At 48.3% G+C, this 21595-nt stretch overlaps 1 protein-coding gene across 4 annotated transcripts in view; it reads left to right on the forward strand.

Moving 5' to 3' along the window:
- LOC149342437 (guanine nucleotide exchange factor DBS-like) overlaps window positions 1–21595 on the forward strand; it is a 245758-nt gene that overhangs the window by 176533 nt on the left and 47630 nt on the right. For all 4 annotated transcript variants that reach the window (XM_089544754.1, XM_089544751.1, XM_089544753.1 and 1 more), the window contains 5 exons: window positions 11662–11742; window positions 15353–15467; window positions 18797–18887; window positions 19190–19303; window positions 20223–20339. In XM_089544754.1, coding sequence (XP_089400880.1) covers window positions 11662–11742; window positions 15353–15467; window positions 18797–18887; window positions 19190–19303; window positions 20223–20339 — 518 coding nt within the window. The remainder of the gene's footprint in view (window positions 1–11661; window positions 11743–15352; window positions 15468–18796; window positions 18888–19189; window positions 19304–20222; window positions 20340–21595) is intronic.

The raw sequence follows: 21595 nt of genomic DNA on the forward strand, positions 1-21595 counted from the left end.
TATGTGATTCCTCGTGTGTATATTCTGCTTCTAACTGTGTGCAGTACTTTGTACAGTCTAGTTCCGGAATTTAGGTGCAATATTACCTTGCGGTTATAGCGAACTGCTAAAATCACGAAAGACACTAAAATTGTTATATATCTCCGTAGAACTGTTCGGGGACTGTTTATTAATTTATGACAGTACCCACAGCGCCATAAATGGCATTACAGGCAGGAGAACAGAATAAGTAGAGATGAATAGTCATGTGCACGAAAAAAAAAACAAGGCTAGAACGAACCATACACATACAGAGCAACAATAGACGATATGCGAAATTGCTTGGTGGTCTGGCAACACCGCGCCCACAACTTCCGGTTTCCATCTTGGCTCGGTCGAGCTCGTCGAGCTGGTGCATCGTTTGCTATGCGTACTTTCTTCTTGCGAGTGGAATTTGAACAGGCAAGCTTCAGCTGCTGCGTTGTTTTCACAGCTGATCTTTGACCAAATGTAGGTGCTTTCAATAAGCGCCAGCTTACTCCTACCGCGTCCTCAGCTTCGCTTGAAGTCTGGCGCTGATGATCGCAATAATCGGCACTCGAAAGTGCGTTGGAAAGTCGAACCGTGACCGTGTGCTGTTGTCGTTTTAATGCTCGCATTAAAGCACCAGTTCAAGCATCACGCATTATCATGGCTATTTTATTCCCAGGTGGACGCGAATTCATCTGGTAGGGTAGCGAGCGGTTATTTTGCGCTGAGCCTGCGCACGTGTGTTGACAAACTTTGTGACAGTGACAGTGGCGTCGGCGCGAACTTTCGTTCGCGCCGACGCCAGGAGCTTCGTGCATTGCAGTATAATCACACAAGATCCTCGACCAGCTGCGTAATTCGATTTCTTTACTGTAATGTGCAATGCGCATCCGCGGTTTTCAACGTCACCGTTTCAGAGCCCGGCGTCCGTTGATTTTCGCCACAATTCGTTGAAACCGCGTCCTGCTTAAGACGCAGTCAGTCGACATTAACAAGAGGAAAGTAGGCATGCACATATAATTCAAAATATTGTAAGCAAAGACGCAGCTTTTTTTTTTGTTTTGTTTTGCAGATAAGCACTGAGCCACCGCGGCGGCTTGATTAGAGAAAGATGCTACAGCTGTAGGTGCATGCACAGACTCGATACGCTGGTCAAGCTGTGTGTGCAGGGACGAAATTAGCATGTTCGCTTGCTTCCGAAACTTAATTAGCTTACTCCCAAACTTGGACAAATGGCTTTGTTGCGAAGCAAGCTGTTGGAGCTTGCCACAACGATAATAAAATCTGATGGCCTGAAGCATTTTTAGAACACTGTTGCATGTACTTTCTAGCTTAGAAATGCGTCCCTCCTTCATAATAAAGTAGCTATATTATTCGCTTCTTTTTTTTTAGATTTTCGTCGCTGCAGATATCGAAGGTATAGGAATCCTCAAGGAATAAAGCATTCGCACCTCAGTTTTTATACGTAGGGTCTACTGCTTCACAAAGACTCCTTAACGCTCATAACATATGCGTATGGTCCAGAGAGTTTGCTCGCCCTTCTAAAACTAATTGAACTCGGGAAAAACTTAACTGAACACTTAGCAAACTGAGCAGTAATCGGCATATGGTTCATCGAGTTAACTTATTTCGCCACGGCACGAGCGATTGGCCCGCTCAAAAAAATTACCTTCTCTATTACGTTGTTCAAGTATGCGTCTATATATATTCACGCCCGACCGGAGAGTTGATAAATGCACGAAATCGGCTTCTAATTTTGATCAGAGACAACAAAGGCTATGGTCCTTATCTTAATTTAAACGCAAATCACCTCGAGAGATTTGTCAAAAATCAGCGCAGAAAGCGAAAGCTGCGCACTGATCCGCGTGCTGACACATGATACCTCGCATGCCGTTTTGTGTTACTAAAACGTTGGAACGGAGTAAAAAAAAATAGAAAAGCGAAAAGCTGGAACGCACCTAGTTCTGGCACGCATCGTAGTGTCATTTCACAGTGGAGAGGGTAGCGCAACACTGCATCGGCATTTTACTTTTCAAACGAAGCGCAGACGTTTTAACCCAACGCTGGGCAGCGGTTTCGTTTTCTGTACCGTACCAACATGGAGGACTTAGTTCTCGGAGCGCCGAGAGATGGCGCTGCGCATTTCGCATATCGTCTATTGTACGATAAACACGCGCCACAGGGTCTAGAAATTGCAGGAGAGCGCACCTCAAATTCGAGAAAAATTAATTTTGCGATAATTACACATTGCACACAAAACCACAGTAGCAGCAAGAAAAAAGCGATAATTTCCGCTAATCGTGGCACATCTTGGGGCAACTAGTTCCAATCCATCGCATCGTCTGATTGGTCGTTCGTCAGGCTTGCCGCCAGTCCAAGGGGGAATAAGCACTTGGACTGAGAGAGGCATGTCTGGTCGCTTGGCCAGGAAGCAGACTGGCGGTTGGGCGAGGGGATGGTGTTGGATGCGAGGAGGCCAAGAACGTTGCGCTTTTGTTTGCAACACGTAAAAACGAATTTAACGCGGTCAGAATATCAGCTCGCCTAAGAAAACCGATGTGAAAAACCGAATCACACGAGGAACTCAACAGGTTGAAAGAAAAAAAAAATTAAGAGCTTGTTGCAGTGCACTCAGCGTTGGAAGCCCTGTAACCACCGTTGATGGCGTCCGACTTGTTATTGAGGCCTTTTCTTTTTTTACTTGCTCTTTTACTGGCTGTCACCTATAGCCCTGAGGGCTTAACTAGCGTGTTACGAAACGCTTGACCTCCGCTTGACGTAGCGGTCGAATGCATTTCGGCTATTCGTGGCACAGCAATTACTCGTGCGCTGGCGGTGGAACCGGCCTGCGCGTTTTTATACCCGGTTGTTACCGCTAAGTGGCCGCCGCTGGTTATTTCTTTGTCTACGGTGTACAAGCGTAAGTCCACATATTCAGCTGGCCTTAGCGCATTCTCTGACGGCGCCCCGTTTTATTGAGAATGCAAAAATAAAAAAAAATTGAGGCACCATCAAGTATATTTTTTTTTGTTTACCTCGCCAACTTGGTAAACGGTATGGTTTACTCTTCGCTCTTTTATTCTGTTCATTCGTAACTCATCAGCTCGTAGACTACACCGTTTGTTCTCGGAGTTTGCATGTTAAATAAACTGACTCGAAATTTATTTTCCTCGATTTTATTTCCGCATCCTATTCGCAAGCGTGATTCGAAGGCGAAGACAGGGTGAGGTATACGTCCTTTGGTGCTAGCTCCCTCTGCTTTTCAGTGCATAATCACGTGAAACAGGAACAAAGTAAGCTACAGAGGCGGCCGCTGTGGAATTAAGGGAAATTGCTCTTAAATTCCGCTAGTATTAACGTTACCCGAAATTGCTCCTTTCCGGTGTGGAGTAAAAGTGTGCCGAGCGCTGCAGGTTTGTATACTATATGGCTGGAGGCGTACACCCAGCGCAAACATATACTGCCTGCGTCAACATCATAGCGTGCGCATCGTTCGGGGCTCCGGAAGTAAGGACCTAAGCAAGACTTTATACAGTGTTCTCATTAAAAACAATGTCGGGGAGGCTTAAAAAAAAGGAAGGAAAGGAAGGTTGAAAAAGAAGCAAGAAAGGGGGGTGGGGGAGGTACGGCAAAGCTGCACGCTGCGCGGAATAAGGTAAAGGCAGTATGTAACACAAATATAGTTAAAGCACTGCCACAGCGTCCTATATATCTACCATCTACGATCCTCTTGCCAATTCCGGCTTGAAAAAAGTAAGCGCGATCGTTATCTCGGCACTTTTTGTTAAAACGGAAGAAAGCAAATTTCTTGCACTTAACGTTCTCGTTATAGACCGGTTCGCCCGGCGCTCATTAGCCGCCGGCGCAAATAGGACCGCCTACGCTGTTTTGCGTGCTTACGCGTTTATTCCTGGAAATAGAGGGCGTTGCAGCTGGCGCACTGGTGAGGGTAGGGGAGGCGCGTTTTTGCTGCTGCTGCTGCTGAGGAACCTGGCCTCCCTGCGTTCTGCAATGGATTCAGGAAACTCCTCGGCGACAGCAGCAGGCGAAAGAAGCCCGCATGCACTGTCTGACAGGTACAGGAAGGAATTGGAAAGGGTGCTCGAGAAGGCAAGGCCCTTCGCTTCGCGGCTAACCGGTAGGTAAGGCATATAAGCAGCAGCAGCAGTAGCCTGGAGAAACGATATAATAGGGTAAAAATAGGCGGTTGGAGTGAACTGCTTCTTTTGGAGCCTGTTCACGTGCTCTCGAGCGAAAGTGCTTCGCGTTTCGTTGCTTCGGGGCTGTGGAGTAATATAGCCAACAAAAGCGGGCAGCGCGAACCAAACGGTTGGTGGTTAGTGTTCTTGTTTTAGTTATTTCGTTTTCGTCGACAAGACAGTAGTGTACATGCAGAGTATTTACGGTGAGCTGGCTCGGCTTTAGAAGCAAAAATGGTCTTCTCCGAATAGCTGCGTTGCCAGAAAGTTGTCACCCTCTTGCTTCGTTTTCTCGTCGAATTTTTTGTTTTTTATCCAGCAGCGTAACTAATTACATTGTGCTGCGTCTGAGAAAAAAAAAAAGAACGGGAGGGGCCAATCGACAAAGCTGCGCGTGCCGTTTTTCCCCAGGTGGTTTCAGTCGTAGAAAAAAAAAAAAATAATGAATGGGAGACGATATAGGTGCACTCAGGTACCGAAGCGCAGTGAAATGCATTGAAGCTTAGAGGACAATGAGCGGATGCAACTCAAGTCTGAAGTGAAGCTCCGCCGCCCACATTCAGTACCGCCGAACAGAATTCCTACGCCACAAAAAGTAGACCGTTGTTAAATCTTTTCTTTCTACCTAAACAGGAATCTAATCATGAAATGAATTTATAAGCGGTGTAATTTTGATGTATTTGGCCTGTTAATACTGTCAGACATTAAAAACAGGACGCCGCGAACCGTGACCCACTGTTACCCAGAGCTGTTTTTTTTTTTTAACCTTTACCCAAGACCATTTTGTGGTGGTCGCTTTAGAACTGGAATTCACAGCTACAACAGATGCTGACAAAGCGCATAGTCATACGCACCCACAAAAACTTTGAAGACTGCTGGGTGTTTCAAAACATGGCTGTTATTATCCAAATAGTCTTGCTTTGACTAATCTGACATAAAATTAAATCGCGTAGAAGAGAGGGTGTACCTTGCAAATCGTGTAAATGCTGGTTGACCGACTAACCGATTGACTTACCGATCCATTGACTGATCACTGACTCACCGATTTATTGATCTATCGACCGACTGATCGATTGACTGACAGCGCTGAATTTTCGGTGCATGTGAAGACCTTTAAAGTAATTTGAATCAATTTGTAACTCCTTACGGTGTGCCGCATAGCTTGCATACTTTAAAACGTGTAACTAAAACTTCCACAAATACGTTCTCGTTAACAGAGAACTACAGTCTTACACGAATACATCATCAGTAACTTTCCCGCGTATACCTCTCCGCACCCCTTGCAAAGTAAGCTACCTCTCTCTATTAAATGAAGCGCATTACGTGAAACTGCACCGCTCACTCATTCCGGCACCATATTCCGCAGCAATCCATTCGTTGTGCCGAACGTCTGCAGAGCAGCGGCCGTGAAACTGAAACCGCGATTTGAGCGGTCGCAACTGGTTCCGCGGGTGTGGGCGTGTATGTGTGTGTGTTACCGAGCGCGCTGACCTGCCGATATCTGTGTTCGACCGGCCACGCGGACGAACCTTCCTCCAATCGGCGCACACTTTCGGCACGAGAGAGCGCGCTGTTCCAAACTCTCGTGTGCGGGAAAGGAGGATGGGCGAAGAAAGGGCGCCGCACCGCTGTACTGATCGGCGGCGCTGGCTTCGTAACCGGCGCGGCCGATCCATAATGGTCAGGGTCATTCCGAGCGTGCCCCGAATGCGCAGGAAGGTTCCGCGACTTCCCCCACCTTCGTATTCGAAAAAATGGTTTGCCGAGGCACCTCACCCTTCGGACTCCGTAGCCGCGACCGCCGGCTACGCCGCCGCGGCGATGATGCAATGAATCGCGGCCGGCCACTGGCGAGGTCTCCGGTCACCCACTTCCATCGTCCTTCTCCTCCTCTTTTCGGCCGCGTCGTGTAATTTGGCCCGGAATTGGGAAGAAGAGGAGGTGGTAAACACTGGTTTAGAGACGTCGAAAGAGATTCGTTCGCACCGACTGGTCTCAGCCAGTGGGTCTGACGAGTGATACAGCGCGCGCTCGCGGCCGTGATTCGGCAGTCAATAATTTGAGTCAGCACGGAAGCATGCATTGCTGTACAGTTTCGAGGAATTGAATAATTGAATAAATTGATGTGGGAAAGGTTCGTCGCGAGTTCTCCCCCTCTGGTAGGTGGTGATGAAAGGGAGAGAGTTTTTTTCCCCGTTTTGTTACAAATTGTCGGCGAAGGCGAGAACGATATACTTTGTTAGGCGGAACTTCACCGTGTTGCACATGTTTTCCGCAAACTTGGTCATTTAAAAGGTCGTTTTCAAGAGATTAAGGACCGTAAACAAAAATTTTTCAGGCTCTTTTCCTTGGCGATAACTGTGTGCAGCGCCTGTGGAACGACACTTCCGGAGAAGGTATGCCTAGTACAGATAATTTACTACAGCACCTACTTTTTTTGCAGAGTTTCGCTTTCCGCTGACTGAGACGTCAGAGTATAGTGCACAGGACTGCCCTAAACAATGTCTCATTGCAGACAACGGAGCAGCGAAAGCGGCGCTTTTTTTATGGTGTGAATTTTGAAATGTTCATCTTTTCACGTCACAGTGCGCGACAACCGAAACGTCAACTCTAAGAGAAAAACAGTACGTTCAAACATTTTTTTAGAACACTTGAGCAAATATTCTCACGTTCCGCCATTCCTGTGAGAGATCATGTGGCCGGTTACCTGCCAAAAGAAAAGGGAGGGGTGGAACTGGGGAAGATCCACACTTTTTTTTAATGCAACGAAAAATATGCTCTAACTTACATCGCACATCTCCAGCAATGACTTGCAAACTCGAACTTCACTTCCAGCCCCCTGCTTTCAACATTTATGCATCGGGCTTATCATCTCCAACTTTGCGGTCCTAGACAACAGCCGGCCAGCCAAGAATTGTCTGACACCAAACAGCCTCTCGTGTTCTCCTCAGCAAATTAAAAAAATAAGCTACCAGCAAAAATGTAACAAACAAAGCAGCATTTCAGCATCGCTTTGGAAGCCGCTGCTTCGAAAAAACCAAGCGACCCCCCAGCACCCTGCAGTCTTTTCTTGAAAACATTATACCCCTGCACCTCTTGGCATCTGGGGGAAGGGGGGGGGGGGGGGGGGGGGTCAAGCTGACTCGGCTGCCAGCGAAGCTTGGTTCTGGGAACTCGGGCCCAGGCCACGTGATGTGAACCGGGATCCTTCCCATATACCCTCAAATGTCTACTTTTCATCCCAGGCGCGTATCCCGTTCTATTCTTCACAACGCCCCTGCGGTTTGCAGATTCGTCGCACACTGCAATTTTTACCTCCGCCTGCGCTTTTGTTTACGACGCTCGTGCGTCACGGCAAGTTTGTTCTCTTGCTAACGTCAGGTGAGCCAACGATTGCCGAAGGATGTTTTTGCTTTCGTCTATGTGGGTATGTTCTTTTGGCACTTCCTCTCGTTTTTGCGGTAAAGATTAGTATGGCAGTTTTACAGTAAACTTGAGCCACAAAGAAGGAGTGCATTTTACAAGCACGCGGAACCTGTCCAGTGCAGTACCGAACCTCGGGCAAAAACCTGTGCTTGTGTTCAAAATCAACAATCAAGGAAGTATCTCTGACCTCCAGGTACGGTTCATGCACCGCAAACGTCCGATTGATTTTTCTGTTCAAGTTTTCAAGTCATTCGATCACGTGTTATCAGTAATCGAAGGCGAGACGAATTATAATAGCTGTGACCCCATACAGGCATCCCGGACTGTGCGCGCGCTATGCCCCCGCCTGCCACTTGCTTTAACGAATGGATTTACACGTCTGCGATGTATATTTTAATTTGTTTCTCTGGGCTGTCATCGAGCACCTGTTGGATGTGCCTTCGCCATAGCTGTGAGCTACGGCTTCCAAGGCCAGGGTCGCGGGATTTCAGTCGGGGTGAAATGCAAAACTGCCTTGTGCTGTTCCACGTCAGTGATCGTTAAAGAACGCCAGGGGTCTAAATTAATCGGGAGTCGTGCACAGAAGCACCCTTCATAGCATGTTCGATGTTTTTACGCAAGCTTTTTTCCCCCATCCGCCCACCATTCGTCACCGAAATGCCAAGCTGAGTGGAACGCCAACGTTGTAGTAACCTTGACCGCTTGTTCAATATTCGTGCAGTGATCACCGTGCTCACGGCCAGAGCTGTTATTTTTCCTGTAACCATTCCTCTCTGTTGATGTGTTTTATCTCTCGACTTACATGCTCGCTTCCTGTGGTCGTGACCAGTTTGATGCAACAGACCCTGTTTTCCTCGGCCTTAGCGCTCTCCGCTCCGTGCCCTTCAACTTGCTTCTTCCTGCAACGTATATGCCCTTCCTCGGAGCATTTAGTAGTGACCTCTTCCTACGCACTCCGCTCAGGGTAAAATCCGCCACTGTAGCTCGCCTTTGTCTCTTCCGGTGTATACGACCGCGTCGGAACATCATGCGGGGGAGTCGGTGAGGGCATTCGTCTTCCCCCACAGACCTTTGCACGCACGGTGCCCCCCTCTGGCCTTCCGTGCACATATTGATTTGACGGCGTTCACGCTTGCAACCTCGTGTACGCATGCACGCCTTCCACGCACAGGTGGAACACGTAGGGCATGCGACTGGGTCATTCCGTCGGTTCGGGTCGGCGGTCGGAGCGACCTCGTCGCGGGTCTCGGTCCATCGGCGCCGTTCCTGTAGTCACAATGGATCGCCAGCACTCTGGCTAGGGCGGCGGTGGAAAGAGGGGTGGATAGATAGACAGAGATGCAGCCGCGGGACCCTCCATGTGGCCGAATACGTGCCACCGCTGCTGCCATCGAGAACGGGCGAATTCGCGCACCGTCCATATGTACAGCGGGAATTCCATTTGTGCCCGGTCGTGTCTGCCTATCAGTGTGTGTGCGTGCTTCGAGATGGGGCCGCGTATGCGGGTGCGTCGTGTCTGCGTGTTCGTGAGGCGTATAAGGCACGGTGGTGTATAGCGCATATATAGGCGCGGTGGAGCGTGCAGTTGCGGTCTTCTCGCGGCGAGCCAGATGGGCGATCCATTGTGTAACGTTTCGTTCCGGAAACGCGGGGGCCTCTTCCGCGTTTTCTTCCTTCTTCTTTTCTTCCGCTGCGCTTGTTTGCTGAGCAGCGAAGCTGCTGGGGTTCTTCCGCGCGTACGGCTGCGGGAGCTCCGAAGCACGCGCGGTATCTGACACGCGACGAGTCCGTTTTGGCATGCTTACGCATATGTGATTGACGTATACTAACGAACCAGAGGCATGCCTGTGATAATAACTGGGTGTCTCCTCCAGCAGTAACTGAAGTTTCGCCAGAGGGAAAACTTCAATTTTTGAGGAAACAATCTAGTGTGATTGTTTGGTCGAGGACCCTTTTCTCAAGCATTTCACCCCAGAAAATCCGAGCATCTGGCCAGGGGAATTCTTTTACCCATTATAAAACCGGTGGGTACCCGGCGGCACCGCGGATCGGACCCAGTATCTCCTGCAGTATTTTCTGCAGTAATTTTATTGAAGCGAAATTGAAAACATGACCAAGTACTGGTTTTCGGTGCGCGTTAAAGATCCTCACCATGTCGGACCTAGAACTTCCCATATGTCCAGTCTTATAGCGCACGTTTATGATTTTACCCGTAAAATGTCGCCAAAAAGAAACCCTTCATCAAAAAATAATTGTATTTAAAGTTGTTAAGAGTAAACATGATCGTCTATAAGTTTTATTGTTGAGCGTTTTAGTTTGAAACTTGTTTTTTCTTTTCACGGATTCTTTCCGTGTAGGATGCCTGACAGGGCCTCTGCCCCCTTACTGCTCAAGGCGACAAGCCATACACATATAAGACGAGTGCTCAACGACGACAAAAGATGTTCCACATGAGCAGCCAATCCATAAGACATACTAATCGGGCGTTATTTTAGCGTGTTGTAGCTCTCGCTATTTATTTATTAATCTTTTAATAATTCAGTGCTTGCTTCTCATAGTTGTCTCATATTTCGCACATATTAGGCCTTGGTTTATGAATTAGTTTATGGGGGTTTAACGTCTCGAAGTGACTCAGGCTATGAGGGACGCCGTAGTGAAGGGCTCCGGAAAGTTCGACCGCACTGACATCGCACAGCACACGGGCGTATAGAATTTTGAACCCGCGTCTTTTGGGTCAACAGCCGAGCGCCATAACCACTTGTGCATATCGTACAACCGTTCACTTGCGCGGTATGTGGACTATATTTATGACTTCATTGCAGTGATTGAATGTAATATACTTGATCTACCATCAGAATATTATACTTTGTAAAGTGCTGATGTATCCCCAACGGTCGTATATTACCAACGCAATTTTCGCAAAGTCTGAATAATTTTATACCGGAAACTGATGAGGGCGCATGTGCGCAATCTCGTCTTTATTGCGCCTTTCTCGACACACATTGGACGCCATCGGTTCATCAACGTCAGCGGTTTTGAAATTATCTGCGTACGTTTAGGCATAACCAGGCACGACTTAGCTCCGGCACTGGCGAAGATGGGTTGTTGGACGAGTGCTGCTTGGGCTAGTTGATACAAGTACAAATACTTGTATCACGACAAATACTTTTGCCACTTGCGCCTGTGCGCTACTGCCATTTAAAGGCGATAACAATTTTAAAAGCTATGTTCCCAGTTTAAAGATATAGGGAACAGTGAAATTTAAAACACTGTCAGTTTATAATACTCCTTAATCCAGTCGCGTTTGTGGCGAATCTCGCGCGCCGTCGGCGCATTTTTAAGCATGCGTGAGGTTGTCATGCAGAGAGACAGTCGTGCTCTCTGTTGTCGTCGTGTTGTGTATACGGAGACAACAATAACTGAAATTAACGTTTACGGGATGAGAGTGTGTCAAGCAGTGTGTAATTTTTCGGACTGTCGCGGCTGTTTCTCGATTCCGCGTCCCGGCTCGAACACTCTTGGCTGTGAATAGACGGCCATGCGGCGCGCGCGCGCTACCGCGCCTTTGGCATGCAGCCGCTCTGTGCCGTATTGGTGTCGAGGCCTTTCTCGGAGGCGGCTTCTCGATGGAGCTCGTCTTTTGTTCGAGCCCGCTCGCCGGCGTCTCTGACTGACGCCTACTATGCGTCTCGGCCGGCCGCCCGTCCACCCTTTCCTCCCCTCAGTTGCGCAGCTGAGCCTGAAATCGTGTTCGCGCCCACCCCTGTGTTGAACTCTTCAGACGCGCATGGCGTCGATTGTTGGTGGCGGGCAAGTTTGGACCTGTCATTCGTGCTGAACACTCGCGGCCGCTGGCAGAAGCTCTCCCTGTCCTTGCTAGGTTTCCTATGAGACAGGTCACGGGTGGTTTTGTGCCGGGACATAGTCTGACATAGTCCGCGTCAGACGTCAAAAAAAAACTCCAGCGAGCTGCGTAAACCCTCGCCTTGCTGACGTCTTTCCGTTTGGTTCTGTCTTCCTGCTCCAGATGACACGATGGAAGGAGGTGCTGTCCTCACGGTGCGTGACGTGGCGGATGTCCTCAAAGGGAAGCACGTCATCTTGACAGGTGAGCCAGGTTCCGACTGCGGACGCAATTTGTATTGTTCTTTCTACTACGGTTCGAAATATTTACGCAGTGTAGTACTGGAAGATTGATGACCTAGTTTTTTGTTTATTAGATGTTACTGCAGCTTTGATCGGTCCTCTCTGTGCGTACGCGGGTCCGCGACCAAACTTGAGCGCATTGCCTAGCCTGTTGGTCATATAGTATGTTGTTTCCGTGATTTTAAGATCTTTCTGCTCTGTGAAGCCCGGTAGCCGGGCTGGCCCAAGCTGTCACTTTGCACTGGAATAACTATGGGCAGCAAATAAAATTTTCGTCAAGACTTGCGTGGAACTGACTGATCATTTTACCTCGCACCAGCGGATGTACTTGCAGCTTGTAATTAGGCAGCTGGGCGTGTCGAGGATACGCGGAAACTGCCGATAAAAATGTTATACGATTTATGTAGTGCTTGAACAATTACTGAAGTTCCAAATCATCAGATGGGAGTTTCTGGAAATATGTAGATATTCTGCCGGGGACCTGAGCACGGGCCATAATATTGAGCGCGTGAGCGACTCAGGCCAAAGAGGTTCTAGCATGTAGCGGTCGCTGCTCACGCGGGTCACGCGGGTCGATACAAAGGTATATGCCGATGGACTTGCACTGACCGCGCTTCTGTTGCATCGGCGTCTTTGTAGTTGGAATGTTAGCGCATTTGAAAACTCGTTCGAGAGGAGGGTTCGGTGCAAGATTTACAGCTCATGTCTCACAAATGAAATCTTCGCGCGGTCACCTATATTGGCAGAGTTCTCCTACAGAGATCTTTTCGCGTCATATTTAAAAAAACTATACCAAATGCAGCTGCATGAAACACCAGTTCCGGGCTTTTCGCCCTGCGGTTCTCTTTGGTAGAAGCAGCGCTCGAGGTGCGAAGGAAATGGTTCGCGATTATGCCTCGACACACGGCGAGAAGAGGTATAGCTAACTACATAGCCCCTGCCAAAAGCAAAAAGAAATCCAGACTTCGCGTGGACATAGTGCTTTTGTGGGATATTGCTCTTCGTAGAGGTATAATAGATAAAATGAGCGAAATGCAGCGACTAGAGTTTTATGTACTTGCTTCCTAGCAAGGGCTGATAAGGCCGGTATTATTGGGAAACGTCCTCCTTGTCAGGGAAGCGCTGTGCAAATTTTTGGTGGGTTCTGACATATTTCCAAGGTTGCGGCTGCACCCCTCGCCTCCCATTGGCGCCGTGACTGTTCAGGATATGTAAGATATGCGAAATACTTGAATGAAGTGCTACGTATAGAAAAGTCTGGGGAGAAATCAGAGGGGAGAAATGTTTTCGGGCACCCCTCGATTGATTAGTTCTTCACAAATGCCATTAGTCCAAGTAGTGAACACCCATCGGGACCATGAGAAATTGTACTAGGCGGCCAGGGTTAGGCTGCCGTGCATTTGGCAGCCACTCTTAACTTGTGAACAGGACTTTTCCAATATTTCTGCAAAAGTATATAGCAGTTGCATTCTGTTGCTATTCTCGTATATGGTGCTGAAACTAAGAGGTTAACGAAATGTCTTGAAATTAAACTGAGGACGTTAAAACGTTCTTTGGAAATTAAAATTGCCGTGATAATGCTCTGATATGCAAGAAAATGTTTCTTGCGGTGGTTGAACTTGTACGTAGTTCAGCCGCGTTTCGGGATGGTCTCCTGGCTTTGTATTGTGATTGCACTTAGCAGCCTATCACTAAGTACAGAACTTATGGCCTTGCAGTGCGCACGTGTAAAATCGTTCCCAATACGTACCGTCTTATGTCCTTTATTAATAGCTTATGTCGCCGTTAAACGCACTGTTGCTCATCTCAGTTGCTATTTCTATTTTTTGTTGCTCGCGCGAGTGCCGTTTATTGCGATAACTCTGTCAGCCGCAAGATTCCCGCTTCCCATATATATTTATGTATCCATTTATTCGAAATCGTCCGACGCGTGCACCGTGGTCACATTTGCGAAAACGGTTTAAGCTCCCGGTAACGAGATCTCAATTTTAGGACGGGAAATTTCCTTCCCCTGACCCATTCTGGCATGGCTAAGATAAGAAACAAAGAAAGTATAGAAAAAAAGAGAAGATACAGCAACAAATTCAATGAGAGGCAGCAGGGGTCCGCGAAAAAGCTTAACGTGACCCGCATGGCGAAGACCGCGTAATAAGGACGTTTTCTTGCGCCGATGGATGTGGTAACCAGAATCGACCTACGTTTGTAACAAGGGCATATGACGTTGTGCTCCTTGACATTTACGTCATGCCTTGAAAAAGAAAAAAAAAAAGCACCTGAGAAAGGGCGGAAATGGAAGTTCGCAATGTTAATAGGCTCACGGGACTGCTTATATCAAAGTTCTTTGTGATAACGTTTAAAGCTAGGTAGCGGGATCAAAATTTAATTTTGCGGTAGTTGGAGCGTATCGAGGGAGAAAAGTGGCCGAGAGAAAACTTGCGTGCCGGCAAAGTTTGATAATGTTTTTACACATTTGTGTTTCTTCTTTCCGTATTTTTTCGAGCATACCGCGCATATGCGTTGCGCTATCGTTCCTTAGCGTTAACAAATACGACGGCGAATAACTTTCAACGACGATATTTTCAAGTAAGGCTGTGGGCATTGTATTTGTAGAGCGAAAGTAATGGGATAAAACTTCGGGAAACGTGTTCCTCTAAGTTCCGATTCACAGGAAACGTCGCAGAGACAATACGACTGGTCGGATGCGCGTAATGCCCATCAGTCTGTTGTTCTGTTTTTTCCTCCCCTTAGATATCTTGTATGCTCTATTACTACGTAGCTGCTCGTGGATTTTCGCGGCCACAGCACGGTTTAAACAAAACTGCTGTCAGTCCTGCAGCAATATCTCGCACCCCCATGATGGAGAGTAACAATATTTTTCTCCATACTAATCTCATAGGCCTCAAAAATCATGTGCATAAATAGGAGGGTTTCTACCTTTGTCCTGACTGACAAGCTTTGTTTGCAAGATCTATTGTGCGGCTTTTTGTCTTTATATATGTGGTCTATTGTGATGAGAATTAGTGAAGCCAGGGCAATTATCCCAATGTCTGCATTGCGAGATGAAATCAGATCCTCATACCGACTCTGAAAGCGAGGCCTAATTACTTGCTTCAGAACACAGACACAACGTTGACTACCGCGACGTGAGCAGACGTCGCTAACGTTTTCGAAACAATGTGCGCTCGACGGAGCGCTAAGCGAATGCTCCTTCAGCAACCGGTTTCCACGAAAAATGTGTTTCCTGCACTGCGCACGACAGTGCCGTTCTCTGCGGTGTGCCTTCAGCCGGCTTCCTTTTCAAACCTTGTAAGCGAACAGCGTGCAAGAACGACTCAATATGCACGCGAAAAGAAAAGATAAATGGCGGGTCGCTCCGGTATGCGGCTGTGCAGCTGAGGTCCCGTTTTGCGTCGCAAAACGGGTTGTCACGCACGCGCTTCCCTCGACTCGTCGCGACGCATGCACGCCACCGCGCGAAGCGGGCTGGTCGCGTGTGGCTGCCGTCAGAACCAACTGTCGGGTTCGCGCGCGCGCACTGCCGCTCTCGCCACATCCCTTGTCTCGCCTTGCAGGAGGACGAACATGCGAGGGCTACCCCGTACTGACGTTTCCGGACAGCGGTGCCTTTTGCAGCCTCTCCGACGAGGACTACAGGAGGCTGATGCAGTATCTGACAAGTGTTCCTTTGTGAGTCCCGCCCCCTTGTACTTTCTCCTTGCCTGCCTCGTTGCCTCTTTCGCGTACGCATGCACGCGCGACTGGCATTCCGCTCCGCTCTTCTTCCAGCAGCGAGTTCTCTGCCCCTCTCCCTCGTCGCCTTTCCTTCTCGCCGCAACAGCGACGCCCGCTTGGCGCGGAGCTTGTAGCGAAGCTCACGCGCCGCTGCTCAGCGCGACGAAGCGAGCAAAGTGACGCGCAGCCGACGCCGACATGCGCGCCGCTGCTCGCCGGCTCGTTTTCTGCTATGCTTCGTATCCAAGCTGCTGCAGACTCCCCCTCCCCCCCCTCTCTTTCTCTCCTCTCCCTGCACCGACGGGCGTTTTCGCCTTTGCTCACTGATCTTTATTTTCTCCTCTCCTTCGCTTATCATCTCTGGCGCTCTCTCTGTTACGTGTACCCCTACTGCATATGTTTATAAGCTGCCCAAGATCCACCCCCCCCCCCCCCCAACCTTGTCGCTGATTTTTTGTTTGTTTGTTCTGTTGCGCCGTTGCCATGGCTTTTAATTAATGCGCGGGAGTGCTGCGTCTAGAAAGAATTTCGTCTAACTATTCGGAAGACCGAACGAAAACGTGTGGTGCAGATGGAAACGGAAGCGAAATTGAATCAGAGCGTCAATTTGGCTTTAAGAAACAAATATGTAAGGTTATCCTTGAAACAAGGCCTTTCGATTACCACAGATAATCATATTAATCGCGCTAAATAAGCGATAAGCTCACCGTCAGCTCATTTGATAAGGGATGGTAATACAGTTGAGCCCACTTATAACGAACTTGATCGTCACGCGGCATTTGTTCGTTGTATCCAAAGTTCGTAGTAAGTGAACCACCTATAATACGGCCAAAAAGAGCAAGCGAGACGAAAGTTAACTTTATTTTTGAAAAAAGTCCGTGATGCATGTCTGCTTCTTCAAAGCTGATCGCATCACTGCCGTTTCTAATTTTTCCAGCGCGGTAATATGTTCATCGCCAAGGCCTCTGCTGCACACGAGTTCCTTAAGCGACGCGATGTAACCGATCGTGGTTGAAGCGTTCACAGCAACCGGCGGTAGAGCAGCATCCTCGCCATCGTCCTCGTCGGTCTCTGGGCAGTCAGGAAGGGCTCGCACTTCACGCACAATAGCTTCGTCAGTGCATGGCTCCGCAATGTCGGCGTCGTCACCAGCAGAAACGAAATCGTCCCAGGCAACGTCAGGTGCCAGCTGCGTGTCAACGCGTCGACGCGTTGCCACAAGTCCTCGTGCGACCGGCCTTCCGGTGTGTGATCTATGGCGTCCTCGGTGCCTGGGCCCATAAAACCCGCCTTGCGGAAGCAATTTGCTATGCACTCCGCGGTCAGTTTCATCCACGCCGCTTTCAACATCTCCACGGCGGCAAGCAAGCTGTTGCGAACCGGGCATCAGCGAACCACTTCAGCAGTGCGTCCTCAACGTCCGCGTAGGTCGCCTTCCGAAGGCGCTTTCTAGTCGTCGGGTCGGCATTCACGGTAGCACCAAGAATCTTTTTCTTGCCCTTAGCAATGGTTGAAATGTTCGATTTCGACAGTCTGTACTCCTTGACCAGTTCGCAGTTTTTTTCACCTTGAGCAAGTTCATTAACAATGGCCATCTTCGTTGCGATGTCGACAGCTTTCCTTTTAGCACCTGAAGAGGTGCTAAAAGGACCAGGCGCAAGTCAAGCCCTTGGGCTCGCGCGTTCAGGCAGCCTTCAACTCCCCGATCTGGGAAAGGCACGGATGCGGCAACGATGTCAACGCAGTGCCATCGCACAGAAAGAATCGACGGCGCAATGCCCTCAGCGCGGGGTGGCAACGGAGCAACAAATCACGTGGATGCATCACAGCGACGCGGGCGGCGCCACTTTCTCTTTCGTCACCGCGCGCGCTGCACTTTCGTTTTCATTTTTCAACGCTCGCTTTTTCTTCTTTTACTTTATTTTACGGGGGCCCAACAGCTTCGCGTTCGCTCTAACCGAATGTTGGGGCCACAACAGTTCGTTCTATGTGAGACACTGTGCCATTGCCCCAATATATATTTTGACGGTAGCACCGCCCTCGTTCGTACTAAGCGAGCGTTCGTTATATCTGCGGCTGTTATAAGTGGGCTCGACTGTATACCTCTTTCTGCGCCGGATGTTCTATCAGCCCATAAAAAGCAGGAACTCTGTTTCTTTGCGAAGTAATGAAGCCAAATTTAATCTCATGGAAGCTGTGGTAGCAAGTAAGTTCTCTTGACACCTTCGGTCTCGGATCGACATTGAATGCATAGTGCTCATGCAGACGTTGTGGGGCGTGTCAGGCACTTCTTTTAGTTCAGGCACTTCTTTTAGTTCAGGCACCTCTTTTTGATTCAGGCACTTCTTTTAGTTCAGGCACTTCTTTTAGTTCAGGCACTTCTTTTAAGTGAGGCACTCTTTTAGGTCACCTCTATAGTAAATGCAGAGTAAATCATGGGCCCCAAGGCTTTATTTCACTAAACGAGCCGCGGTAACCTGCCAAGTCTGCTGCTACACAGGCTACGCAATCAGTCTTAAGGGTGCTACAGGTAGGGAACTTTGAAATTGACATCGGGAGAGCGCCTCTGCTATCTATAAATTAACATACTTAGTCTCAGGGAAGAACAAATCTTTTGTCAGTCACATACTGAGGTGCAGTGACAGCTAAAGCTAAGAAGAACCGTAGGTCCCGAGGTTGCAGCTTCCTGACTTCCGCATAACAGGCTTTATACCTTTCTCTCCTTTGGCAGGCAATTAGTATGCAAACGTGCGAGCTATACGAAAGGGAGCACCCTATTTGTGCCAAGAGGCAATGTTTTTAGTTTTGCATATGAATTGAAGTGGTCTGTGGGTGCCTGCTTCGAACAATCCGCAGAAAAAAAGAAACTTAGCACGGTGTTTAATTTAATATTGCCTGAGCCCGTCTTCCGGACATGCTGACGAGCGAGATGAAGCGCATTTCTGAGCCGCCGCTGTGGCTCAGTGGTTATGGCTCTCGGCTTCTGACCTGAAAGACGCGGGTTCAATCCCGGCCGCGTCTATCGAATTTCGGTGTAAACAACATTTTAGAGGCCCCCGTACTGTGCAATGCAAGTGCATGTTAAAAAACCTCAGATATTTCCGGAGCCCCTCATAGCCTGAGTCGCTTTGGGACGTTAAACGCCTATAAACCCTAAACCAGCTTTTTTTGGTGGTACCTTGCTGAATGATTGCGTCTGGTACATATTTGTGGACCCTGAATGCCCAGTTTTCACCGAGGCTAATGAAGGAAACCTGATTATTTGGTTTGTGCTTCCATTGCAGGTCGCAAGACGCGGAGTTAGGTTTTGTATTGGTTGTGGATAGGAGGAAGGACAAATGGAACTCTGTCAAGACTGTATTGCTCAAGATCTCAGTAAGTTTATCAGTATTTCTTTGCGAACTGTTAGTAAGACGTTGCAGATTGTCTTTAAGATGATTTCATAATGATTTCAATTTTTTTTTAAAGTTAAGCCAGTTGCAAATCGTGGTTCATGTGACTACTCCTTTATGCACCTCGGCATTATTGAATGATTCACTGTTGACATTTTGTCTTAATGGTACCCCTAACGTAGCGACCAAACTGTTCATTGCATTAATAGCGATCTCTGGGGGAGATCCCGCTGTTTGCTGCCCTGCTCGTGAGAACATAATTATGTTATATCTTTTTTGTTTCAGGGGTATTTCCCAGGCATAATACAAGTAGTGTTTGTTCTGAAGCCTGTGGGATTCTTACAAAAAGCGTTGTCTGAAGTCAGCAACAAATTGTTCAAAGAAGAGTTCAAGTTTAGGGTAAGTAACTTGTCTTTACTCTGAAGCTTCGGTTGTCCCTACGCCCAACGGCAGAAAAAAAAACCGCTGAAACGCCCTTCATTTTGGTACACCACTGACCATCGTTTTACGAATGACAAGTCTGTAAAGCTTCTCTAAAGGATAGTTAAAAAGAAGCCAGGATGTGATAACACTGCACCGTTCGAAGGCCGCCGTAATAAAAACGGTCTATAGACTTTCTACAGAGCTCTATTGCCTTCATATATGAATACTTCCTTTTTTCTATTATTAGTCTATAGACAGTCTATAGACATTGTATGGGCGTAAATCTATAAATTTTCTATAGACGGGCAAAGGGCTTTATTGAAACATGTCTATGGACAGTCTATAGACTGTATAAATAATTTTTTTAGGGCATGGCGCCAGATATTAATGTACACCAATGGACTAGTATTAGTCACAGTACGGTAAGGCTGCTCTCGCTATCCGAATTCAAGAAAAAAGCAGATCCAAACGTCCGGTCGAAGAGAAGTTTCTACGTCCCAACTCGAGATTGCTATGAGAACTTTGCCCGTTTAGACATCCACGACCGTTTTTTGGTGCTTTTGTTGCGAGTTAGCCAGCACGGGTACCACATGCCAGTGCATGAAATTCTGTCTTTAGAAAAAAAAAAAGATCAAAGGTAGACATCCTCCGGGCCCTTTACGTGCGATGAAATGAAGCGAAAAACAGAACTAATTGGAAAATATAGTGGACATTCAGCTGAATACTGGTCTTGATCGGCAAGAAATAGATTCATTACTTCTACGTTACCCCGGTTACGCGACGCTGCGAAGCATGGGTACAGGTAAGATCTTTTTATTTGAGCTGTTTGCTATTAGGCACAATGAAAAAGGGAAAGAAAGGGTACAGGAAAGATCTCTTCATCTCTCCATTGCAGATAGTAATGTGCAACAATTTAGAAGAATTGCACGAGTACATTGATCCAGGCCAGCTGACAGAAGATCTCGGTGGACTGATACCCTACGACCATGAACGGTGGATGGAGCAGCGAATGGTGCGTCCTTATTTTGCAGATTGGTAAAATGGGCTTTAACCTTCTTCGCTTGCCACCGGAGTGGAGGCGTTTATGCTTTTAGCTTGTTCGTTTAACGTGAGTTACATAGTTACTATGGATCACCCTGCGCAAAAACTTGAGGTTACACTTAAGCTCCGTCTAATGGGTATGACGCGAGAGCATTAATGGGTCCCTTCAGCTGCGTGGGGTCTTTGCGTATCACTTCGTGAATAAAGGTACTGTTGTTTCTTTCACCATCGCATAACGCTTGACCTATCCTTATGAGTACAGTGTGTTACAAGTCGTGGTAGCAGCATCCCACCGCTGCCACCAGTTGTTGAGGCTCAGGTAGCATGGTCGTGCAGGAGAGGGGATGAGGAAGGTCGGAGACGAGGTTTAAGGGAGAGACAAGAAGAACTTTATACAGGTAAATTTACATTATATACAAACATCAACTGAGAGAACGTCTCAGTAAGAGAGTGTCGATAACAAGGAGCTTGATGACGAGAAGCTACATGACGATGAGCTCGATGGTCAGGACTCAGGAGCTACTCGGCCGTACTCGGCGCCGAGTTTTATAGCGTTTCCTTTCCCTGGACTCCCTAGATGGGGGCCGGGCCTGCCGACGAAGGAGTGTCCAGAAAAGTTCACGGTGGCACCCATCACACTCTCTCTCATTAGGGAACACACCCCCGTCACGTGTTGAGATGGAGAGGATGCCGTCTACGTCGCGCAGACACCGGAATGTCGGAGAGCGGCGTTCCCGCGCTTTTCATGCGGTCGCACGTGCAGGGTCCAGGCTACGTGCAAGTCCCCGCGGTGCAGGAGAAACGCTCGCTGTAAGCTTCTTCCTGGAAGACGGGTGCTGCTGTCAAACTTGATGACTGGACTGAGCCGGCCCCCAGGCCCCTCGGCCCTCGGCCTTGGCAGCTAACTTCGTTCTGTAGAAGAGGGTGCACTGCAGAGCTGCGCTGGCCATTTGCGGGGTGGATTACTGACGCCGCTTCCGTGGCTAATTCAGGCGTTGACCCCGCGTGCCTTTCGTGACTCGTCGGCATTCCGCTGCAACCGCGCCGATTTTTCCTCACGACGAAGGCGAAACGTAACAAGTGCCATAGCATTAGAGATCTCTCCCGCGGAAGTACTCCTTTGTCGCCCAGGTTCTGCCTGCATAAGCATATATGCGGAATTGGTCATTCTCTACTTTACATTCATATATATCCCGGGAAGTCCTCATACCACTCGCTGGCGCAGTG

This window comes from Amblyomma mixtum, chromosome 5 (assembly GCF_055824585.1).
Source record: "Amblyomma mixtum isolate Tamu chromosome 5, ASM5582458v1, whole genome shotgun sequence".
Taxonomy (NCBI): domain Eukaryota; kingdom Metazoa; phylum Arthropoda; class Arachnida; order Ixodida; family Ixodidae; genus Amblyomma; species Amblyomma mixtum.